Below are 26,760 nucleotides of genomic sequence, written 5' to 3'. Positions count from 1 at the left end.
TTTAGTCGGCTGTTTGACTGTGTTCTCCATTTCTTTCTGTTTATTGCTAATACCTCGACATACCAATTTCCCCGGTGGGTCTTTTCTGTTTCTCCCTCGCAATGGTATTTATTTTTAGAATAACTATAAAAACTCGTTAAGAAAATAGTAATTGTTGTTTTTTTAGTATCTTACCTACATATTTACATGAAAAATTAATGTAAAACCAAACTTAACCTATGCTCGCTAACCTTGATTAGCAAGCGTAGGTTAAGTTTGGTTAGATAATATTTATAATTTTTCTGCAAATACCTACTGATTTGGAAGGAAAAGGTGGTACCCACTTACCGAAAAAGGTCCAAAATTAGAGATCAAGATAACTGGGTTTTTTTTTTACAAAAAAACGGGGCACCAACGCCCTTAATCTGATAGCATTTTTGTGATTACTCTTATTTTGTATTCTAGGAATGTCCACACATAATCAGAATAAAACGGAATAATATTTGTAAACAATTCGTGTATAGGAAGCGTTATTTTAAACCTAAAACGCAGTTCCCTCCTCGATGAAATTTCTTGAACTGCTCTGGATACATTTTAGCGGGAAAAATTGAAGTGCACACATAATCAGAATAAAACGGAATAATATTTGTAAACAATTCGTGTATAGGAAGCGTTATTTTAAACCTAAAACGCAGTTCCCTCCTCGATGAATTTTCTTGAACTGCTCTGGATACATTTTAGCGGGAAAAATTTAAGTTATTCTTAAAGCTTAAGAATATTTATTAACAAAGAAATAAATATATGTTAAGAATATAATTTTATTTTGCTTATTTACTAAAGCCTTCTATATTTAGAAGAAAAGAAAATAGTTACCCGATTATAATTTTTTTATTGGTTTTTTAGAAATGTTTGTAATTTTGCTCTATATTTGCATTATAATAATAATTATGGCATTAGCCGTATTGGAATAGTATAATGTCATTGTTATAAATGTATATCAACTGAAACGATTTTCGGTTCAAAAGCCACGGGATAGAATTATAAACAAGTGCGCAATTTGCACATTTTTACATTTATTTATTTAGATTCAGAAATTTGTTATTATGCAAAATTACTGAAAATTTTTTTAATAGTAATTCTTAAAATTATTTCTTATGTAAATAAAACTATGAAAAAAAAACTGTATATACTGGGTTTCGAACCCGACACTTATTGTAGCATTCGCTCGGTAAATTTCTCGATTACATGCACGTATAATCTACAATATTTTCATTACGTGTGTTGTATCTTGACTTCATATATCTACATCGGTAATTTGTGCAATATCTGCGATATTGTTTTTAATTATTTGGTATGGGTTATTAATATAGAGATAATTTCACGTATAACCTCGGCTGGGACTCGTGGCTGAGTCCTGTAACTCAGCTGCCTTGAGAGCCGGTGAATTGGTCCTGGTATCACCCATTTGTTCATCAAATTAGAATCGGTTTGTCGATTTGTATCCGCATTACTTTACAATACTTAGAATACGGATACAGTTTTCTGTTCTGTAATAATTTGATGTTACTTCTCCCTTTAAATGTGAAGGGAGTTCGATGTAACAGAATAAGAAGAAAAAACAAAATAAAAAAAAAGGAGAATGATCTTCTGTTTAATAGAGAGATTATTCTCGCATGCTAATTATCGAGGAACTGTTCAACTGCGTAATGTATGTTGAGCAATTCTTCGATAAATAGTTGTGCAACATCGGGTGTGCCAGGTACAATGATCCTTTTAAATTTTTCGTACGTATCCTTTTTTTTTGTACAAAAAATAGAGGGACTTACTACTACTCCCTCCCTTATTACTACGGGTAGTACCAGTTATATCTTACTACCTGAGGAAACGCTAAATAAAATTATTGTTTCAAAATTTATTTGTTTTTAACAGAATAACACCTGAAAGTTTTTACTAGATGAAAGAGGAACCCGTATTTAATTTTTTTTTTTAAATTCTAGGATGTCCTTTAAAATTATATTGGGTTTTTTACTTTCTCAGCTTAAATTTTGGGTGTTTTTTTTTTTTATTTTACCTAGTAAATTAAAAAAGCAGTTTTACCGAAAATTATGGAACTTCTTTCTTGTTTGAGATTAAAAAGAAAACTTCCGCGTTTAGTCGTTTTAATTTTTTAGTCATCGAAATTTTTTTCTGAAATCCATCGTGATCGTGAAAACTAAAAACGTTTTTACTGCATGGTGAGGTTTTTACATTATTTTTCGTTTTTAAGTATATACCGAGAGAGTGAATGTCGAAATCATCTTTTTTTTCTTTTTTTTTTCAAAATGATGCCATAAATTGTTCTACGTCGGACGTGAATGTATTAATGCATATATAAATATCCCTTGCCACAAAAATATTGTCACTCGCCGATCTATAAAAAATAGAAAACAGTAAAATTCTGTATGATTTCTGAAATATACAGAACGGACTAAACGAGAATTTTATTTATGTAAATCGGCTTGTACAAAATGTCACTCGTGAAATCATTCGCTAACTTTAATAAAATGCTACTTAGTGGCATTGCTATACAAGAAATCAAGCTGTAAAATAATGCCTTCTTTCTGCAGAACACACACTGCTCCACTAATAATGAAATGTTTTGAAAACGCTTTAAGAATAATCTAAATAAAAAAATACCTTTTTTAAACATTTGATTAATTTCCTATTTAAAAACACGTCTTTTAGTAAAATATAACAGTTTTATATAATGTTGAACCTATTCGAAAAATCATATGTTTTCGCTTATGCACTAAAGAAGTGAAACTAGTCAGTTTCTTTAAATCTCAAATGTTTCGGGAACTGGTTTTTTTCCGTAAGAATTAAGTTCATATTTACATCAGCTTATAAAGGCGATATATAAACAATTTTTGTAAAAATGGAACCGACTCCTAACAGAACAAAATTCAATAAAAACAAAAATTTGATAAAACATTAGAGTGGGCAGAGGCTCACTCTGCCCTCAGTACAATTTTTGAAACATATTTTTTGAACTCAGCACCAAATTTTAAATGAATTAAAAAGGGCAAGAGGTATGGGTACGAAAATTAATAGAATTAAGGCTTCAGGTATACGATTTAAAGAATATGAGGCTGTAATGGAAAGTTTATTTTTCTTCTTTTTTTTTTTTTTAAATTGGAGTCGAATCAATTTTTTTCAAAATGTTTTTTTAAAATTATTTTTAGTTTGTAATTTCTTTGAAGCGGAATTAAGGTCAGGCCTACAAAAGCGACAGTTCGTGAGAGAAAAGAAGCTGATCGTGAAAGAAAACAGCAGATTCAAGCGTCAGATGTCGTATATTAGCCTTTTTATTGACTCATAAACGTATTTGAAATTAAACACGTAAAGAACGTTCACATCGATTGACTTTTCTAAGAAAGCGTCAACTTGAAAAATTGCGAAAGAAAGAGCCTGTAAAAGACGAAATGAATTCAGTGTAAAAGGTTTTCAAAAAACATTAAATACGTTGTAATGTCTAGATTGTAAATATGCCTAAATAAAGAAAATATCAAAATTAGCCGTGGCAAGCGAAAAGAACATTTACGCATAAAAACTATTCTTGAAAATATTTGTTCGGGTGTACCAATAGTTGGCGGCGAAACATCGACAATAGAAAATTTTAAAAAAAATTCTCTCTTGTGGCACTGTACTACAGGAAAACTTTTGAAAGTAGATTGACTGATAAAACGCGAATAAAGAAATTTTTAAGACATTGGAGATAAGAGAGAAATGGGAATCTTGTAAAAAAAAGGTTAATGCTAGGTTCGTATATTAAGCTCTATAGGATTTTTTAATTCAATTTTAGAACCGATTACCATATAGAAGCCAAAACATTACGAATGGTTGTAGGTAGTTAAGGATGTAAGTATACTAAGGTAAGCAGAATAAGCTATAAGGTTTAGCAGAAAATTAGAAGGAACGGAAAAGTACAGTAAACCAGTTAAACGTTAAGAGGAAATAATTCGTTCTCTTCTCTCGGTTGATATAACGCCGTTATGTTTAAATTATCGGCTATGTGACTCAAACTCACCGGGTTGGTCTAGTGGTTAACGCGTCTTCCCAAATCAGCTGATTTGGAAGTCGAGAGTTACAGCGTTCAAGTCCTAGTAAAGCCAATTATTTTTACACGGATTTGAATACTAGATCCCGGTTACCGGTGTTCTTTGGTGGTTGGGTTTCAATTAACCATACATCTCAGGAATGGTCGAACTGAGAATGTAGAAGACTACACTTTATTTACACTCATACATATCATCCTCTGAAGAATTATCTAAACGGTAGTTACCGGAGGCTAAACAGGAAAAAGAAAGGCTGTATGACTCAAACCGCTTGTTTAATTTAAGTTTTTATAAAAGAGCTCACTCAGACATTTATACGCCGCAATGTAGCGCCTGATTTTCCTCATTTGTTGCTTGATTTTTTCCTAATTTAATAAATGAATGATTTATAATCTTTATTTCTTTGTTATTTTCACGCATGCGTATAGCTTTTTACTTATTTTACCATTTTCTTGTTTAAAATGCATAGAAAATTTCTAATAAGTTTGTCCGTGATGTATTACCGAGCCGGTTTTTAATAGAAACATGTCTGTGTTATACTTGCAAAAGATAATATTATTTGTTAAATACTGTATTGTATTCCTTGCCGTTTAGGTGACCCGATCAGGCAAAGCAAACCGAAATAGTTGCAAATCAATACAATATAGTTCAGCACTGGGCAATTACGCCATCAGATTTGAATGCAACTTTCCAGAAAATTAAATTTCTTTAAATACTTTCAATTTATAATACTATTAAAAAATTATTCCGGCTGATTTTACAGCGGATAAATGATAGAATTTTCAATTTGAGCTAAAAGGTCTGCTGCGTATTATAGGTTTCCTTTTTCTCTTAATGATATCCAATGTTTTTTTTTCTTTCTTTTTGGGAGCGGATTTATGCCGCAATCCTTTCATGTTTTTGATATTTTTTCTCTATTTATTATTTATTCTGTGGTTATTTATTTTTCTTTTAAATTTTTAAAGTTTTCTGCTAACCATTTTAGTTCAATAATTATTTGTAAAGTGGACGAATATTTTCTTTGTTAATTATTCATTATATAAAAACAGCCGTAAAATTTGAATTTTTTCCTTTCAATTGCATTAAAGAATTTTTAAATTTATTCTTATAATTTTGGGTTATATTTTCCTACCGTATTCTTTCATACTTTTCTATTTTTTTCTACTAATCCTTTATTATGGAGCGATACAGAATTTAGAGTCATGTATATACCTTCTGGTTTTAATACTGTATTATAGCTTCTTAATTTTGAATTTCACGATTTTGTTATATAAGTTTTTTAGTTAATGTATAGGCTTGATTTTTTTTTTATCATTATTCTGCAGCTTTCTTTTCTAGTTAATTTTATAATAGATTTTATTTTTTCGAACGTTCATAAAATAAATTTTTGAGGGTCATCCAATAATTAAAGACACAAATTGTGGAGGTAAAACAGTTGGTAAAAGGTTAATGATACTTTCAGAACAATACGTCAGCAACTCTATAATGACTTTAGATCGGCTGTTTGTTTATACACTTAAAATATAATTTTACGATGGCGAGTCCTTTGAAATTTATGAATTAGTTGAACAGCGTGCAGTGAGTGATCCATTTTTGTTTTCTAAAGATTAAAAAGCGGTTATCATTTACTCACGTATTACCAAACAATACGGACAAAATTATACGAACCGCAGAAATGTTTACAAGTGGATAGAAAAATTTAAAGACCGTCGTACCGTAGGAACTGACGAGCACCGTTCTGATGACCATTGAAGTCTCAACTCCAGCGCTTGAAACTCGCATAAACTCTCTCATACCAGAACACCGACGGATTACAGTTGAGATTATAGCTTTAAAATTACAAGTAAGTTTCGATACAATTCGTTACATTATCACCAACAAGTTCAAGTACCGTTAAAGAAACGCAGGATAGGTTCCAAAATCACCGAAAGATGACAAAACTTTGCATCGCACAGAGCTGAAAAACGGTATCAGCGGGAACGTGATGCTTTTTCTTGTCTATGGTGAGACGTGGATTCACCGTTATGAACCAGAATTAAAAACACACAAGCATGGAGTGGAAGCACGCGTGTTCAGCTGTCAAGAAAAAATTCGAAACCCAGCCAACAGCAGGAATCACGATGACAATCTTTTTGGATGCAAAGGCCCAGTTTTATCGATTTTCTAGATCGACGAACAATAAACAGCGCATGCTACTGTGACATGCTTATCAACAAAGTGAAGCCAGCTTATCGATAAGGATTTCGGTGTTCTTTACGATAACGCCCGGCCTAACACAGTTCGTGTAACTCGAAAAACCATTGACAATTGCACTGGGAAGTAATATTCTACCTTCATACAGTCCTGATTTGGCCCCCATCAAATTTCCATTTGTTTGGTCCTTTAAGGAGGCGCTTACGCGGTAAGAAGTTTATTAATGTCAATGAATACGTGCTGGATTGTCTCCGAAATAAAGACAATGATTTCTTTGCAGCAGGAATAAATAAGCCGATTACAGATGGAACAAGTCTATTAATGTTGCTGAAGATTATGCTGAAAAGTGAAAAAAATGTCACATTGATTAAATGAAAGGGTTGGTTGTGATACCAAAGAATTTTTGTTTTTAATTAATTATTGAATGACCCTAGTATTTACAATTCACATCAACCCTAATATTTACAACGTAGATCAATTATACGTTTAAAATCTGTTAACACAGATCTTCAGTAATAATACGTTAAAATTCCTATTTCTAAAGAGTAGAATTTTTTCGCACTTGTAATTTAACTAATCTACTACTTTATTATATGCACGTTTTCTATATGCAAAAATGTAATAACTTAATTATTTATTTAATAATACAGTAAGTATAATTATCGATAAGCGTTAATTTAAAGAATATTACCATGTTTTTGATGTATATACTCTATTCACTGCGGTAAAACGCGGTCGTCACTGATGAAATTTCCCTGAATTAAGCATCTTAAAATTTCAATAATAACAGTGTAAATTATTCCAGTTCTATTATGTCGTGTGTTTTTTGTCTAATGTTTAGATTTTAATATTGTTTTATTATTATTTAATTAATGAAACTTATACATCTAGATGCAATTACTTATAGTCATTACTATTGAAGGCTATTACTATTACCTATTACTATTACTATTACCTTCAAGAGTAATATTACAGTATTAAAAAGTACTATCAGCTTTTAACCGGATATGAAATATTGATGGATTTTAATAGAATGTGTTAAAAAAGTGTCCAGTGTTAATACAGATTTAATATATTATAATAGTTTAGCTAACAAGAAAGAAGTCACTGGAGTTTAAAATAAAACAATTTTGTACTCGTAGTTACCAAATTAAAGTCTCTTCTACTCGAGACTACCAAAATGCCTGTGCTTTGCTATGAATATTAAATGTACTACATTTAAAATTATTCGTTCAAAAATAAAATGTTATAGTTCTGAAACTAAAAAAATCTCTATCTTAAGCAAAAGATTAATGTTCATTTTGAGTGTGACTGTATTCAGAATGGATAATTTATAGACTTGTCTTTTATTTCGCATCGCAGTTTAATCTTATTGACAACTCGAAAAAACCATTAGACTCGTAACCTAATAAATTTAGCCCAATGTTATGTTACTTCGGTCCGAGGAGATAAAAATGTAAAATTTTAACGACAGTCAACTTTATATGGCCATTTTTAGGCTATAAGAGTATAAGATATGCAGAGTTTACCACTAAACATATGTCCTAAAATGCTTCGTTTGCCAGTCACGGCTAGTGAAAGATTTCGCTCGGATTTCAGCTACCCCGGTGAAATAAGGTCGTACTGATATTTTTATAACGTTAATTAAAAAGCAGAATTAGTGACTTATTATGGGTTTTAACCTGAAAATTGAATAAAATAAGGCCCAGAACCGTATTTGTAGTAGTTTTTGAGAAATCTGGCGTGAAAACCAATAAATTGAGTTAAAAATCCTTGTTTTTTATGTTTGACGTACAATAACTTTGTAATGGATGCCATCAGCGTCTGGTTGCGTACATGGAGGATAAAGGTTAAGCTGGCGAAGTCCAGCCACGTGCGTTCACCATGAGGTGGGAAGATTGCTCTGCGGTTCGGTTAAACGGTGTCAGGATACCTCAGTTCAGTACGGTACGGTACTTGGGCTTTTACCTTTATCGCCGTTTGACGTGGAGGGATCATGTTAGGGAGAAGAGGAAGTTGCTTAAAATTAAGCTTAAGAAGATGAACCGAGTGTTGGGTAAGAGATCACAACTTTCTTTGTCCAACAAGGTTGTGCTCTACAAGGCTTTCATGAAACCGATATGGACGTACGGGATTGAACTCTGAGGAACGGTCAGTAACAGCAACTTGGAGGTATTCAACGATTTCAGAACAAACTTTTACGGAACATAACCCACGCGCCGTAGTTCGCTAGGAATGCTTAGATCCACGATTACGTAGGCATTCCATACGTTCGAGAGGAAGTCGGACGTCTAGTTTGAAGGTACATGTCCAGGTTGGATAAGCATATTAATCAATTCTCTTTGAATTTCCTAGACAACAGCGAGGACGTTAGGAGACTAAAAAGGCTCCGTGTGCTTAATCTTGCTGATGGCCCGTTATGATGGTGCGGCTTGGTGCTCGCGTTTATTGTTTCTTGGATATTTCAAAGTTACTATTTCGTTTACTGTTCTATTTAAAGTTGGTATTTATTTTGTGTAATGTTAATTTTTTCTGGACATTCTCAAAGGCACTATCAAATTTTATATTGGGTGGTTCTCTTTCATGTGATGGTCAGTCATACGACTTACTTATAGCTTCATTGTAGAAGCTGATTGTAAGTAAATAAAGGAATTCAGCAAAAAAGGGTAATTAATAAACACGTAGAATTTTTAAACAAAACTTGTAAAAAGTTTAATCTGAACAAAATGGTGTATAAGATAAGTCAGATGAAACGAAGAAAAGTTAGAAAAATTCCAATTTTATTTGGAAACAGTTCATAAGATCAAAGTGCATTATAGGACATACAATAACCAGTTTAAAATAAATGTTTAAATATTTCCCACAATTTTCAACACATTTCTTGGCAAGCTTCTATACTGCTTTTGTTGCTCTTTTTAGTTCCTCAGGTCTGTACCTAAGTTGCTCGGCCGCATTCATAATGCGGACAATTAATTCCTCACAAGAATTTACTTTTGTTTAGTATACAATATATTTAATCCATCCCCAGAGCAAAAATCTAAAGCTATTAAATTAGGCGATCTTGGTGGCCAGGAATGTGGACCTTCTTAACTGATCCATTTTTCAGGGAAATGTTGATTTAAGTGAGTGGAAAGGCACGCCATCGTGCTGGAAGTATACTTTGCGCCTTAGAGCTAGAGGAACATCTCTAAGCAGCTGCGGCAATTCTTCTTGACTAAAGTGCAAGTAGACCTCAGCATTTAAGCGACCAGGTAATATGAACGGTCCAAATAGCTGATTGTGGAGAAGTCCTCACCATACATTGATGGTAAATCGGTGTTGAAAATTGCTTTCCAACGTTTCATGAGGATTTAATTCTGCCCATGTATGTATGCTCATTGCGTAAGTTGTTGACGCCGTCTCGAGTGCGGTTGCACGGAGATGGCGAACTCCAAGCGAAGTGGACCGTCCCCTGGGTGTAGATGTTGACCTGGCTGTTTATGATCAGGATAAAACGTGTTTTGTGTCCTCCAAACCGTTGAATGCAAAAATACAATCCGCTTAGAAAGACGTTGTGTACTGACATCTGGACTGCATCGATAGTAATTTCATCAATAACAGCATCGTGTTGGACAGTTTATTCGTAGCTCGTACGAATACCAGCTAGTGAACCTATTTCCCGAAGATTGCGAAAAGTCGCACTAATTGTTTGGGATTCTGCGATTCGGAATACGTATTTCATATTTTGCTGCAGCAGCTGTATTACCATTACACACAGCCAAAATGAATACTATATAAGCGTATTCCTCTGTTGTAAATAAGTACGTCATTACTTCAACGACAAACCGATCACGTTCAAACTAAAATCCACAGAAAACCTTCGCTAACGACAGCTCAGTTCTCGGTACCCGATATACTTATTGTCGCTTACATAATAATTTAAACAACTATGTAGTGTCGTTATTTTACTGCCGACTTTGAAATTAATCTTTTTAAGAGTAAATTTTGTTTTTACAAATTTTTCACATCACAAAAAAAGAATTTGGTTTTTGTTTACATTCAATAAGTACCTTTTTGGCAAATGTAGTAATGTACTGTCTTTGAATAAAATGCCAATTTTTCTTTGTTTTATTCAACTTTACTTGCACCATTTTGTTCAGAAATAAATTCTCTACAAGTTTGTTTAAAGGTTTTATGTCTTTATTACCCATTTAACAAAGTTATTTATACGTCACACATAAAAGTCAGGGTTTTTTATCATAATTTATTGGTTTTCACCCTGGATTTCTCAAAAACTACTGCATATTCGTTTCTAGGACCTATTTTATTCGGTTTTTCAGGTCAAAAACTAAGAAAACATCAGTTCGTCCTTAACGTCCTAAAAATTTCAGTACGACCTTACATCACTGAGGTAGTTGAAATCCGAGGGAAATATTTCACTAGCCGTAACTCGCAAACGAACCATTTTAGGACGTATTTTATGCACTATTATTACCATTATTTTCACGAGTAGAAAAGGTTATGATATCCCGGTAGAACTTTGTGATACATTCTGTATATTTAGGTATATGTAATATAAGAAATATCTGCCCAGAGATGCTACAAGCTTACCATTTTTTTGAGGATAAAATTTTAGTTCGATATTTTATTTGGGGTTAAAATATTTCAGAGCCTGGATAATTATGTAGTTCGAAACTACAGTTCAGTATTTACTGGTGTTCTTATAAATAACACGTATTCATTCAGTCAGACGGAAAACAAATTATGCCCTACATTCAGGTTTAACCGCTTTTCCTGCTTGTATTAAGTTTAATCAGAATAATTTAATAAAATATAATTTGTATCTGGGTGGATAATGACAAATTTCAAAATCCTAACGTTCAAAAATATATATTAAAATAAGTATTGTTGTTTTTTTTTGTTGGGGGGGGGGGGTTTCACCCCCTTTTAAACTCCGTAAATGTTAATAAGGAAGATAATTTATACTTGGTTTTCCTACTGTCATAAATTACAGCCTGTTTTCAGCTTAGTAAGATGTTCAGTAAGTTGAAAAATCGGTGATGAATGAGTGAAGACTTTCACATTTTAAATAACTTGATGAATTTATTAAAAGAAACGTCCTATGTTTATTGTGGTATTTTGCCAACAAACATTGCTTGGAGATAAATTTTAATGAGCTACATCAAATTAACAAAGAGCCTTAATTTCACCCGTTTGTTGTGTTTGTTTAGTTGTTGCCGAAGTTTCTCGGCGATCCGGTTTCTCAGCTTTTTCCAGATAACATCAGTAGAAGATTTTTTTGTGGGCCTTGCCGTAAATAATAAAATTCTCGATAGAATACACTTAAAAATTAAAAATACAATACTATTCAGTTATTCATTAATAACTACTTTTTTAAGTGTGCTTCAAGTTAAAGATTCAAGTTTAAAGTTATCTGTACGTATTTTTTTTTTAATCTGTTTGCTCACATTTTGACGCGAAATTCACTCTTTACCGTTTGCGTTTAGGGTACATACTGCGTTATGGAGCAATATTTCAAATTATCATCCGTGATTTAACCTTATATTCGGCATCGAAGATGATTTAGCCTAATTAACAAACATTTTAAATTTGTTAGGCTTTTGTCTTAATTTTATTATGCATGTAATCAATCTAATTGTTCTTAGCAGTCTTACTGGCACCTCTGCTACTTGTATTATACACACTAGGTGCGTTATAGTGTATTATTGAAATATAATGTTTATCTTTTTTTATTTGTTTTGTGAGTAATATTTTCTGAATGATGGATTTTATACCGTCAAGTTTTGATTTTATTATCCAGGTGCGGGGTCCTTTAACGTTTTCTTAACCCCTGTGTTGATGTTTCTATTTCTTTGCGTGCCGCTATTAACAATAATTATTTCGTATACTTATGTGACGTTCCCCATTTCAGCAAACTTAGTTTGATTACAATTATTTTATATTTCAATTTGTTTGCGTGGTACATCTTTATTCTCTCGTTTTCAGGTGATTTTAACTTACCTGATTGCTCGTTCAAAAACGCTCAATTCAAAATTTTAAGAATTGGAATAGTGTGTTTTTATTTAATCTTTAGTGCGTGTTTAATTCGATTTCATTATTTTTTATAGTTTTTTTTTTTAGTTTCCGATTTCTGAATAGCTGCCATCGTCGGGTTACATTGTACTTCAGATTCTTACTGTATTTTATCTATAATGGTAACAAATTAACGCCTTTGTCCGATAAATTTGTATGTTATTATAGTTTATTGGTCGTTTTTTAATTAGTTTCCATATTACGTGAATATATTATGCGAATGACTTTTACCCGCGTTATGATTTATTACAGTTAGATAATCTTCAGTGTAGACAAAAATGAAATTAATGTGCCGTTAATGCATTGCAACGTGTGTTAACAGGATGCAGTAGTTGCTATAAAAAATTGTCTCTTCGTGTGTTTAAATCGGGCGACAATTTAGTTTTTCTATTTATAACTTTTGATGTTGTTAAATAAAATTAACAACCGGAAGATTCCCCTACCATTCACTTATACGAAGGAAGTATGGAGGTCTAGTACTTCTACCTAATTTTAGGATGTTATTTCCTTCCCCTCTCTGTGTAAACAACATCCTTAACAAAACGAAGAGTATGGTTAATTGGACGTACGCGGTATCTATTAATACATCACATTTTTTTACACGTATTAGTATACTAGTCTACTATTCTATTTTTTCTTCAACAGTTGTAGTAAATTTTGAACGGGTATGAAATTTTATATCCATATTGTTACCCGATTTTTACCCGTGTATTTCTTTTATAAACTTTGTATATACAAGTATATACACAAACACAAAATTGGTATCTTATTGTTAAGACGAAACTGTAAAAATATGTCGACGTCCAGATTTTAAATGATATACCTATTTTAAATAATTTATACATTTGAAGTTTTGTTTGTAAATTGTACAGAATACGTCATTTCAAGATGTCTGCGTTTCGTATAAACATATAAATAATCTCATCTATCTTTATTAATACAAGTTTTATTGCGTTAACTGAAAAGCATTTTTTGAACTTGCTAAATAATCAATATGACCGTAAAAAAATTCCTGAGAAAAAAGTTTAATTCGGAATTTTTTTTACTTCCTTGTACAAAGTAAAGAAAGTATTGTGATCGCAAAAAAATTACGTTTTACAGGTTTCAACGGAATTATCCATTTTGACCATCCCTGAATCCATTTAGGCTAGTTTCGGCGTGACATCTGTCGTCTGTACGTACATATGTATCTCGCATAACTCAAAAACAATTAACCGTAGGATGTTGAAATTTTGGGTTTAGGACTGTGGTAACATCTAGTGCACTTCCCCTTTTAATTGCAATCGACTGAACCAAAAGTGTCCAAAAAAGAACAAAATCCAAACACGTTTGGATTTTGGATTTTTTTTTAACTACACTATAAGCCCTCATTGAGAGATTTTCAAAGATATATCATAAGCGGTACTTATTTTAATTGGTTCCAGATTATAACCAAATAAAATTTTAATTAATGAAGTATTTGGATCTTAGGGGAAGGCACATCGGTTCGAATCAGATTTCATCTCCTTTTTTTTAAATATATTGATTTATTAATTATTAACCTCTCATTGTAAAAACATTTTTACGATGAATAATAGATTCAGTAATAACAACAACAAAAATATGATAAAGTATCAAAGGTTTTTAATGAAATCAAATTTTATATACTTAACATTTAAAAAAAAAAAATGTGTAAATGTAATTTAATAGGCGTTTAAGGAGGTCATATGTTCTCCACATCAGATTTTTTTGAAAACGTAAAACAACGGGGCGTCCTTCTTAGCAACTTTTTCTGAGAATTACTCATATTTTGCATTGTAGGAACGAGTAGACGTAATCAGAATAAAACTGAATAATATTTGTAAAAATTCGTGCAGAAAGCATTATTTTAAATCTAAAACGCAGTTCCCCTTTCGATGAATTTTTTTGAACTCCTCTGGTGAGATTTAGCTGAAAATTCAGAAGAAAAAAGTTATTCTTAAAACTTCAGAATATTTATTAACAAAGAAGTAAATATATATTTAATATAAGAAATAATATTATTATGCTTATTTATTAAAGCCTTCAATATTTAGAAGGAAAGAAATATATAACTATATACCATATATAGGAAAGAAAATAAAATAAAATAAAATCTTCATTTTTTATTGGAACGTTAGTTTTTTTAGAAATGTTTACATCATTTTGCTCCACATTCTAATAATAATTATGGCATTAGCCGTATTGGAATAGTATAATCTCATTGTTATAAATATATATTATTTGAAACGATTGGTTCAAAAGCCATTATTGTTAGAGTTATAAACACGTGAGCAATTTGTACATTTTTAAATTTATTTATTAGCATGGATTCAGGAATTTGTCTATCTGCGAAATTACTGAAAGATTTTGTAATCATAATTCTTAAATTTATTTCTTATGTAAATATAACTATGAAAAAAAAAATAACCGGACATGCTTAGTTTCGAACCCGGTACTTGTAATATTCGATCGGTAAATTTCTCGTTTACATGTACGTATAATTACAATATTTTCATTACGTGCATTGTATCGTGACGTAACTAGCCGAAAGACTGTAATATTGTTCTTAATTATTTGGTATCTTATTTTAGCGTGCATGGATTGTTAATATAGTGATAATTTTACATATATTATCGGCTGGGACTCGTGGCTGAGTCCTGTAACTCAGCTGCCTTGAGAGCCGGTGAATTGGTCCTGGTATCACCCATTTGTTCATCAAATTAGCATCGGTTTGTCGATTTGTATCCGCATTATTACATTGCTTTTAATACGATACACACTTCTTGACCTTTGATAATTTGATGTTACTCTCCCTTTAAATATTAAGGGAAATATTAATAAATGATGATGAATAAATGATGATGAAATTGAGATTATAATTATTCTCATGCTGCTGATTATCGACGAGGTGTTCAACTCCATCATCATGTTGTTGAGCAGTTCGTTGATAAACAGTTGTGCAACTGCAAAATCGGGTGTGCCAGGTACAATGATCCTTAAAATTTTTTACTTTACTAATTTTTTATACGTTCTAAATTACTCCTATTCCTGTTGGTAGTACTAGTTTTATATCTTATTACCTGAGTAGGAACGCTAAAATAAATTGTTTCAAAATTAATACCTGAAGTTTTTACTACATGAAACAGAAATTTTATTTTACAGTTTATTTTTATTTATTTATTTTTTTTTTAATTCGATGAAGTTAATTTAACATTACATTGACTTTTACTTTCTCAGCTTGAATTTTTTTTTTTTGAAAAAAAATATTCTTAGTAAATAAAGATTTGATGTGGACATCACATGACTTCCTTGTACGCCCATTTAATTACATATACAAATTTTTTTTAATGAAAAGTACTTAAAATTTCGTTCCATTTTTACCTGATATTTTTTCTTTTTTTTTTTTTTTTTTTTTTTTTATTATTCATCGTAAGAATTAATTTACAATCACAGTTTAATAATTATAAATAAATCAATTTATATAAACTAAAAAAAAAAAAAATAAGAAAAAAATTATAAAACAAGGAGATGAATTCTGATTCGAACCGAGCCTTCCCCTTATAAAATCCAAATATTTCATTAATTAAAATTTCATTTGTCTATAACTCTGGAATCAATGAAAATAAGTGCCACTTATGACATATCGTTGAAATGCTCTCAGTGAGGATTTATTACTGAAGTTAAGAAAAAGTCCAAAATTCAAATTTTTTGGATTACGGACTTTTTTTGGAAACTTTTGGTTCAGTCTATTGCAATCAAAAGAGGAGGTGTACAACTAGATGTTATAACGTCTTAAATCCAAAATTTCAATATCGTACGGTTAATCTTTTTTGAGTTGTGCGAGATACATACGTACCTACAGACGTCACCCCGAAACTAGTCAAAATGGGTATCTCTGTTGAATCTGAAAACCGAGATTTTTTGCTATCACAATACTTCCTTTACTTCGCGTACAAGGAATTAAAAAGGAAGGATAAATGTTACATTATACCCTCAGTACACTCTTATTTTTTGAAGTCGGCGCCATATTTTAAAGTTAGCATGAAGCCATAATTCAATAAATTTTCGTAATCTTTATTTTATTTCATTTAAAATTTCAGGCCGCGTTCAAAAAATGTGTTTCAAAAATTGTATTGCGGGCATAGTGGACAAATTACTGTTTCCTATTAAATGGAATATGTTTGGACAAATTATTCTAATATTCTTCTTTTTGTATTCGGTTCATTTTTTCAAAATCTTATTAAATCTTTTGTGAGTATATATTATGTTATAAATTGATGTAGATATGAATTTAATCCTTAATGAACAATGAAAATTAAAAAAATATCACATTTAAAGGGAAAGTTTAATTTCAAATGTTTAGTGTACAGGCGAACACATGATTTTTGAAATGGATTCAAAATAAAATAAAACTGTTACTTTACTAGACGACATGGTTTTAAACAGGAAACGTTTTTCAAGTATTTTGTTGAAAACTATTATTTAACAGTTTGTCTACCGCAGATAACAGTCTGCTTTGTGTTAACATAATGAGCATAAAAACGTTTAGTTGTGAAACAGTTTATATCGCTTATATGTCGGAGTAATTAAAAGAAGTGATTTCTAATGTAATTTTTTAATGCCATCGAAGAGAGTGACTTAACAGGGCAAAAAAATGTTATTAAAAAAAATCGAGTTGAAAATACAAAAATGCTTCCCGATCGTATGGGATTAACTTTAAGTTTATATTTTTGTGTTATCGTTTGTTGTACTGTTAAATTGTTTTGTACGTACGACTTATTACTGTTGAAAGTTAAATTGACGAGTTCTCTTTTAATCATCGTATAATCCTAATATCCTATAATCAGTTCTGACCTCTTCTTAGTTATAAATTTTATTCATTATTAAAACTTTAACCTTCATCGATGGAAGGATATACTACATTTCAATAGTATCGCAATATATACAATACTTGGCTAATAGCATTGCTCTGAAGTAGATTTTTCTCGAAAAAAAATTTTTATTACTACCGCCCGAGTTGAGTGAAGTAGTGATATTGTTTTGTGCAATTAGTAATTCTCGGCCATAGTTAAAAGTTTTATAAATATTAATGATAAAATTCTATCTTTTATCATACCGCACTCAGAAGATATCAAAACGTTCTATTTCCTTTTCTTCAAAGAATTTAATATAAAGTTGAATGCCCTCAATTTATGAAAATCATACAACTGATTTTACATCGAGTATTTTGATGAAAACTGACTAAACCGCTTGTCATTGACTAACATTTAGTTTTCTTTAACTAATTTTATTTCTGAGGATGTTTTAATTACCGAAAGCGCTAGTTTTTTTTTGGTAAGAGTTTAACTACGTAACTACTTATATTAATAATTTTATTAACTCTTCCTGTTCAGTTCGACTGCGTTTGATACAAAATTTAATTTTTAAAATGAAATTTTACATCAAATTGAAATTTTGTAAACAAAAAGGCCTACTTTAAAAATAAGCGTATATTTTTATTTGTATTTGTATATGTAGTAATATTTTGATATAACTTAATTGTTTATATTTATATTTTCATAGTTTGTTGAACTCGGAGTGGTTACCAGTATAGAAAACAATCACAAGCCTGTAGAAACCGCTAGAAAAGGACAAGAAGTTTGTATAAAAATTGAACCTATACCTGGAGAGACACCTAAAATGTTCGGAAGACACTTTGATGAAAAGGATTTTCTGATTAGCAAGGTAAGTTTTACCGCATTTGTATTTGGTGCATGTGTTTATTACTTCTGAGAAAGTCTGTTGTTCTGTCTAAAAGTCTGATGTCTTTTTCGGTAGTTTTTTTGGTAATACTTAAGAAGTTCAGATGATTTATGATTTCAGTGATTTCGAGGCCGCGTGAGTCTAAATTAGAAAAGTGATTTAAATCGTTTTATTGATCCGTAAGCCTTAATTTTCTAGGAAACTTCTATTGGTTAATTAAATATACTTACGTAACTTCGTATTCTTTCCAAGCCGGCGTATATTTTATCGGAATAAATAAAATTTCATTCATGAATGTATCAAATGTCATTAATAAAAAATGATAGTTATTATTTTATTTTTAAAAGAGATAAATATCTATTTTACATGTAGGATTTCCTTAAAACCAATTATCGGGCGTGTGAATGCGCGCACTTGTTCGTATGTGCGCGTGCATCCCCGTTTCTTCATTCGTGTATACGACCTGATTTTATGAAAGGGAACTGCTTTAGAATGAAGGAGAACCCTAGGAGTTCAATGATCCAGGGTGAATGAGGATGTTTACACGTGTCGTACTGACGTAATAGGTCGAATAACCACGTGGATGAACTTTTACCACCCTTCGAAATTGGCAAACCAGGGTTGCTTGACGTAGTATCTTCTATGAGCTGAACTTTTCATTGAATAAAGTCCTTGCTTTGGATCTTATTCAGAAGTTTTACATGAACTAATTACTTGCTTAAGAAACTTTTATTACTTAATTTGAAATTATATTATTTTCATAAAATACATGCACACGAGCGCGCGTGTATATATATATATTTATTTATTTATTATAAATAGAGTACGGTGCTATTAGAATAATCATATACACTTAACTATTCATTGTTTGTTATTTGGAAATAGTCGTTTAATTTATTTAATATAGATGCCAATTGTCGTATTATTAGCTAGTATTCTTCGCATCAACTGTTGTAAAAAAAAATACAATACACAAATATGGCTTTTTAAAGTTATTGTGTTACCTATTGCTTGATTTTTTAAAGCAGTTCTCCTCCAAAAAGACGTTGTATTCTAGAAAAAGAAAGTGAAATTACAATTTTTTAAACGTTCTTAATTAATTTTCTTCACCTATAAACGAAATCGAAAAAAAAATGATTGATGAAAATGTAAAGCTCAATAAGCTGGCTGCTTGGTCGCTCGATGAGTCTAATGATTCATTATTCTCTCGTTACAACGGTTTGTGGACTATTTCATTTAAAAAATACAGTGATCCTTACAGAATAGTTTTGACCTATCCAGAAAGTAAGTTATTAAGTTTTAAATTTCCAAGTCATTTTTTTTTTGTACACAAACGTAAATAAGTAAATTTTAAGCGAAGAAATTAATCGTTTTCCAAATGTTAATGACTTTTATCCAAGGACGTTTTCGTGAAAAATCGATAAACAAAACTATTGTTGTTTGCAGTGATTTTAGATAGTTATTTGATGACATAAGGTTTTCCCGTTGTCATATAATTGTTATCTAAATCGTTTAATTTTTCATTCATATGTAGGTATTTAAAAACTTAAGTAAATGGTAAGTCTCTAGCGGAACTACATTCATTGATAATGTAGATCACAGTTAGATTGAATATACAGATTTTTTTTTAAATTAAAGTTATGATCATTTTATTTATTGAATTTGATTCCATACTATTTATCTTTTACCACCAAAGAACCTGTGTTTTGAAAAGCTTTTTGGTTGTTTTTTATTTCCTTTAATTTTAATATGATTTTAAATTGTAAACTATAATTAGATCGGTTCTTTAAAGCGTTTTATTTGTCTCATAATTTCAGCTAAATAAGAACGTTATTTTTTCATTCATTTTCATAGTATTATTTACCACTTTAATAAGGTAATAAAATCTGGAGACTTTTAATTTCGTGATAATAATGCTGTTGGAAAAAATACCTATCTGTCACTAAAATATTACATTTTTTTTTTTTATTACGTGGAATATAAGAATGTATTATGTCAAAAATGTCACAGTATTCCGACATGGTTGTATATAGGTTTTATTCAGAAATCTCTGTAGGCTGTTTACTAAAAGTTCAGACACGTGCCGTATTTTGGTTTTGTTGACGTCATTTGCCACGTGTAACCAACTCAGAATTGGGTCAAAACAGCCCTCATTCAACCCCTAGTGATCATTCACCCTGAAGGTTCCCCATTCAGCTTTCTGTGTCGTTCATAAATATCTTAATATTATTTTTTATTATATATTTTATAATATACATGTTATTATAATATAATTATATTACTTATAATATTTTATTATATATTACTAATTTTTATTATATTAATTTATTTTTTCAAACGTTTTATTTTTTATTTTTTTTAATTTTAATTTGATTCGTTAATAGTATACTAATTTCGTATTTATTTTGTGTTCGATAGATGTGTAGTTTTATTTTTCTTTTGGAAAGCAGATCGTAGAGACTTAATATTAAGAAGAATTAAAAAAACTGAAATATGTAACTTAATATACGATACTGTTAAAATATTATATAAGATAATATGTCCTGCTTCTCTCCGACTGTATCAAATATATTTCCTTATTATAATGAAATATAAATAACGTAGTTCTACAAGGAAATGTGTTCACTATACTTTCCTCGATTATGTTTTTCATATTTTTTTATTAACGTAAGTGTACAAATACATTTTAGTCCTTACAAGTAAGTATTTTATGGTGTTTTTTAAAATCTTGTATCAAAATCCTTTTGAACATTATTGACAGAAATTTTATTTATTATTTGATATTGTTGTATGTAATTTATCAATCTGAGAGGAATTTTCACGTCCGTTTAGGTTTCAAAATTTTACCGATAGCGTGCTTCTTTTTATATCTCCAACTTCCTTAACTCGCTTCGTTATCGCATTTTTATTTACAAAATGTATTATTTTTCTTTCAGTACAATATTGTTGTAAAAATTTGTTTCGTTAATTGCATCCTTTATAGTTTTAACTCGGTTTTATTCAACGTCTATTACAGGTTTTCATATTTTAAAACAGTAATTCGTGTATAGTGGTGACATAAAATTCTGGTCAAAAAACATGACGTCTTATTACGTTTTTATTTATCTAAACGTCAAGTAAATCGTTCTCCCTTTATCATATGAATTTACCTTTATATTTCACCTTTATATCAAATTCGAGTCCTTGAATTTAATTGTAAAAGTTACTCGTGACTGTATATTAGATTTGAAGAAAGTGTACATCATTATTAGGCTCTTATCCAAAGCGGTGTCGCTCAAATGTACGAAAGAATTTTCTAAAAGCCAAAGTAATAGAATAATATTCTATTAAATGTATCGTCAGATATTTTAAGGGTTAAAGAAAAACTATTCGCTAGGTATATAATATAAAAGCATTCCTTTACATCGAATCACGCAATCTCGTTTATATGAATAATCATTTGATAAATTATAAAAAACTAATAAAGCTCTAGTGTAACTCTTTTTTTATGAAGCGTATGAGTACGGGCTAATTAATTTACCTGGAGGTATATATTTACTTAGAAAACTTATATACTTATGGCCTACATGAATTTTTGTTACCTACTTTTCTACCTTTTTTTAAAATCGTAATAAGAATAATTGAACCGATGAATAAGCTAACAAACGTCTGTTAACAGAAATTAGTTGTACTAACTAAATTTCCCATTTTTACACGGCTTACTAGATGGACTGATTTCTGGTTTAAATTATTGTATTGCATTCTATTTTGTTATGCGATCGAGACAAAATTTTTTAAAATCTAAAATAGTGTGGAATCCAGTCAACATTTCTTAGATAATTTTCTAAATAAAAGCTTTCCACAATGTATAGTCTTTTGTATTTACATGTACGGTCTGGAATCTAACGAAAGATTTATAAGAGAGTTTCACTGTATTATGGCATTTAGAGATCGACTGCTTCTCGTTTAGTGATTAGATAGATTAATAATTAAGTCGAGGTAAGTAAACGTATTTGGATTTTCATACCTCTCTCTCACTCCCTCTCACCCTTTCTCTTTCTCTCTTTCTTGTATGTATGTTCATAAGTAAAAGAACTGTTAAGTATATACGGAAAACCATTACTCACCGAAAGAGTGGAGCCTCATTTTTAAATTTTCTTAGTTTTACACAAGCACTTTTACGTTTATATTGTAGGCTTTAAATTTTTCACCTACAGATTTTTCATTAAAAGGCATTTCCAGTTAAGAGAAGTCAAAAACATTTTTTTTAATGTCGATGGAGAAAATTAGCTTAAGTCGCCCAAATCTATATACATTTTAGTTGAAGTGTATTTAATTTGTTTTGAGTTTTAATACGAAAGAAGTGCGCGATAGGCAGAAACAAGAAACATATTTTGTAATTTGACGACTTAGATTTTGATTATTACGGTTAAAGAAAATATTTATATGAAAGTAATACAAAATATTTTAAAAATCCGTCTGATCTCTTCATTACGGAAGTGTTGAATTTGCTTTTATCGAGTTCTTAATTTCAAAATGCCTTTCATTAGATTATGTTTTAATTAACAATAATAGGATGTACACCCGTTCGAATTTCCGTTTCGATTCCTTAGATTAAAGTACTAGTTTGAAATAAAATTGTTTTTTTTTTTATATGCTACTTCAATAGTAAAACATCGACCTCATTTCTTTAACTAATGATCAAATCCTATATTATGCCACCAATAAAAAATATTGAATCGCTACAGATTCTAGTTGGAGGATTATATGATTCCTTTTCTGTATTATGCCTATTAAATAAACCATAAAGTTGTATATTATACAGTTGATTACAAATCAGAGATTTTTTTCTAAATCTGGAAATAATTTGCCTTGCAGTTTGAATTGTTTCTTCTGTTTAGAAAAATGTGGTTAAAGGAAAAGAGTAAAAGTATGTGAAAAGGTACAGAAGTTCTGGAAAGAAACCTTTACTAAATGAAATTAAAGTTAATGTACATTTAGTAGTATTTGAGAAAAAGTACTTTCCTCTGTTAAGAAAATAATGCAGTTGAAGAAAATATTTCGTTTTTGAAATAATTGATTTCTTGCGCAATATTTCTGTAACAAAAATATTTTATTTGTATCGGAAGTAACTGAACAAAAGACAAAAGTGAAAAAACACTTTACTTCCGAGCTAGCAGTGGCCCGGTCGGAATGTGGACTTCGGCTGTAATGGTAGGAATTGATTGATGGGAAGGAGTATATGCGTACAATTTACCGATGGCATTTAAATTCTATAAGTAGGAATAGGAAAGCATTGACTATTATCATTTCTAGACACTTCTTAAGAAAGTTTGCTATAAATTTAATGGATTTTATGTATCGAAACAAAGTTTCCTGGGTCGAGGAATATAATAAAAAATATCCAACATCGAGATCTTCAGCGATTAAAGACTTAAATTAGGTTTTCTTAGAAAAGCGGCATTTCAAAACGTTTTGAAAAATATTCTCAAGATAAGGTTTCAGCAACATAAAAATCATTGAAATCAGCCCGATAGAACTCCAAAAATTAAACTCTTTTAATAAAAATCGTAACCTTTTGTTGTACGTAATTTAACCTGTTATTAAATTGAACAATTTTGTATAAATTTTCAATTGTGTAAATGAAGTAGTCTATTTAAAATGGACTATTATATATTATATATAATGGAATATTATATATATATATATATATTGTCTTTCATAAGTTTAAGGACAAGTTAAAAATAACCAAAAAATCAGTATCTCATGACAAAAACTTTATTTTATACAAGTAAAAATTAAAAATAAAAATAACAGAGATAATGCTACATCATTTTTTAAATGTTTATTATTTTGTATGACCTCCATACGAATTTAGGCATGCTGCTACTCTATCAGGAATTCGTACTAAAACGTACTAAAACTTGAAGAAAATAGAAGGATATAAGAATATTCTTGTTGTGTACTTAATCGTCTTTATGATATATTGTTCTAAAATATTTTCTGAAGTTTCAAAATGTCATGTGTAAAGAAATACAATATGGTTTAATATTAAGAATTAACATTAAAAAAAATAATAATTTTTGATAGAAATAAAAACTAACAAAATTACTCTTGTGTTTTAAAAAGTTAATTTTCCACTTTCATTTAGCTTTTAAAACGAAATCACGTTAAGAACTCGTTCATAAAAAAAAAAGTTAACTCTAAATCCTGAGGATGATTTTAGAATATATAGGTCTTACACGTGTCTAGAAGTAATGACGTCATAGGCCTCGTGGAATAGCAAAACTGGGGAATTGGGTTAGGCCACCCTCACTTACTCTTTCATAACCCCCTTGTATGTTTTCCAGTTTCGTTCACATCCTTTCATTCAATAAAGCTTTCTATTTGTTGAACGCTGTAGTTCAAGAGTTATTAAATTTTATCTATAATTTTTTTAACCTTGTGTTTATTTTAGTTATCATTAATTAACGGCTATGTAAGTTGATCTATGAAATTAATATATTTCAAAATTATGATGCTGTGACTCCCAAACGGCTAAAGATATGTGTAGCATTGATGTTACCAAACTGTGTAGTCGGGAATCCAAGTAGGTGTGATAAGTTCAGGACTCATATTTGAATCGTTTGACGAAAAGGTTTAGCAAAACAAATATCGATTATTTTTATAGTTTGCAATTTACGTGCAATTAATTTTACTGTTTGCACAATCGAATACTTTTGGACTGAAGTTCTCGTTCGTAAATTACTATAATTCACCTTCATTCCTCAGTTTGATGTAACCGATCAGAATCCAAAAGCAGTAAGAATGATTATGTATTAATTTGGTTTGGTTGTTTGAAAATTAGCCAAAAAAATGTAACTTTCGTCAGTATCTGTGTCCAGAGATTCGATTGAATTTTTATAGCATCGGTCGAAATTTTAAAAAAATCAATAAAAAACAAAGTTTTATGACGCTAACGCGATAACCGTTGTGACCCACCGACCTTTACTTTCATAAACCTGTATACAGGCGGGAAAATATGTGTGTATGTTATGACGCACACCGTTAAAAACTGTTGAAAAGTTAAAGTATGGAAATGTTGAAGTAATTATCTATTAAAGTATAAAATCGTCGCCTATATTTTCTATCGAAGTATATATGAGGCTTCCGTGTTTCTGTAAGGGATTTAATCTAGTCGGTTCTGTAGGAGAGCCGATCCAAGATCTGTACATTAGTCCCTCGGAATAAATTCAAGCAGAGACGTTCGCTCGGAAGACAGCGAAATATCCCCGTCATTGGCCCTATAGTCTCCAGCCCGAAGAAAATAAATGCGTTCGAAGAGTTATATCTCTCGTAGATTTCTTGTAATCACGTGTTTCCCCGTATTAGAAAAGGACAGATTCCTTTCACATTTCTTCACGAGTGTACAGCCTTTACTATTTTATATGCTTACGGGAAGTAACTATTTTTAAAGACGTTCGAGATCGCCGATAGTTTTCATTGAAATTCTTTACTTCACGATATATTTGAGAGCAAAAAAATTGATGTTTTTAGTGAGAGCTAGAAATAAATTTTTATGAAGGGTAGATAAAACTTGATCGTCAAGTATACTTGCCCGCTAGTTCTTTTTACTCGATTGTGTGACGAACGCGAAAGAATTTAGTATAGTCCTTAAATCTGTTTTTGAAGAGTTAATTCGTTTTATTGTTAGTTATTATGTATTATGTACTTCAAAGTATCATTGGAAAGTTACTTATTTACTTTTTGAATCTCAAATTTACGCGCTCCGTCGTTTTCCTGCTCTTCGTGTAACGATTGAAATCTGTTGTTTTAAATATAGTCTGGTTGAATTATGTTACGAGTATAACCTTGAAGAAGTTTACTCAGAAATACAAAAATATTTTCAAAGTACCACCCGCATAAGACGCATTCATTATGAGTTCTCCACGCACGAGCGCTTCTTTTACTTTCTGTAACAAATATTGTTTTAAAAGCTCTAGTTAATTATTCAGTGATTTAATGTTATTACGTTTCTAAGAATGTCATTAATGTCAAGCCGGCTACAGGATGGAGAAAAGTTAAGAATGTGTATCCTTTTATTACTTCATTCATTCATTCATTCTTCATTTTAACAAGGCCATTATTCGCATCGACATGTTTACTGAGAAAGGAAGTGTGAGTGGTAAATTAGGATAGTAAGAAAAGTACGGTCGAATGGATGTAACACATGGCCTCTTCTTACGTCACTAAAATAAACTGTATAGTTTTAATACATGTTTAAAGTTGAGCGTTTTTTTTTAAATACGTTATTAATATTAATATTGTTTTTGTTGTTATTATAAGTGATATACGAGTAATATAACAAAACCATTTGTTATTATTTTTGTTTTTTTAATGTATCATTTTAGAAGTGTTTAAAAATGCAGTAAGATTAAAATTGAAAAGATTTTATAGTGTAAGGAATTAGTCTTGCTGTAAAATTCTTCATCCGTGCGTAGAGTAAGATTTGATCTAGATTTCCGAAAATACTTTTAATTACCTACTGGTCCTTGATATCATAGATGCCGTATATAAATACGATACATCTTTTTAATCAGTTTCTATGTCCGAGACTAATAAAATAAGGAATTGTTTAAAAGATCTTTTTTATTTAATATTTAGTGTCCTTAAAAATGGAAGAATACAAGAGTTGCATTCATGAATCAGCAGTAAGAAAATA

At 30.4% G+C, this 26,760-nt stretch overlaps 1 protein-coding gene across 1 annotated transcript in view; it reads left to right on the top strand.

The window, feature by feature from the left end:
• eIF5B (eukaryotic translation initiation factor 5B) overlaps nt 1-26,760 on the top strand; it is a 203,637-nt gene that overhangs the window by 145,217 nt on the left and 31,660 nt on the right. The window contains exon 21 of the mRNA XM_075356156.1: nt 17,901-18,062. Within this exon, the coding sequence (XP_075212271.1) occupies nt 17,901-18,062 (162 nt within the window). The remainder of the gene's footprint in view (nt 1-17,900; nt 18,063-26,760) is intronic.

The sequence above is a fragment of the Lycorma delicatula genome, chromosome 2 (assembly GCF_047948215.1).
Source record: "Lycorma delicatula isolate Av1 chromosome 2, ASM4794821v1, whole genome shotgun sequence".
Classification (NCBI taxonomy): domain Eukaryota; kingdom Metazoa; phylum Arthropoda; class Insecta; order Hemiptera; family Fulgoridae; genus Lycorma; species Lycorma delicatula.
The sequence above is the reverse complement of the archived record's forward strand: the minus strand, read 5'-3'. Positions and strand labels throughout refer to the sequence as shown.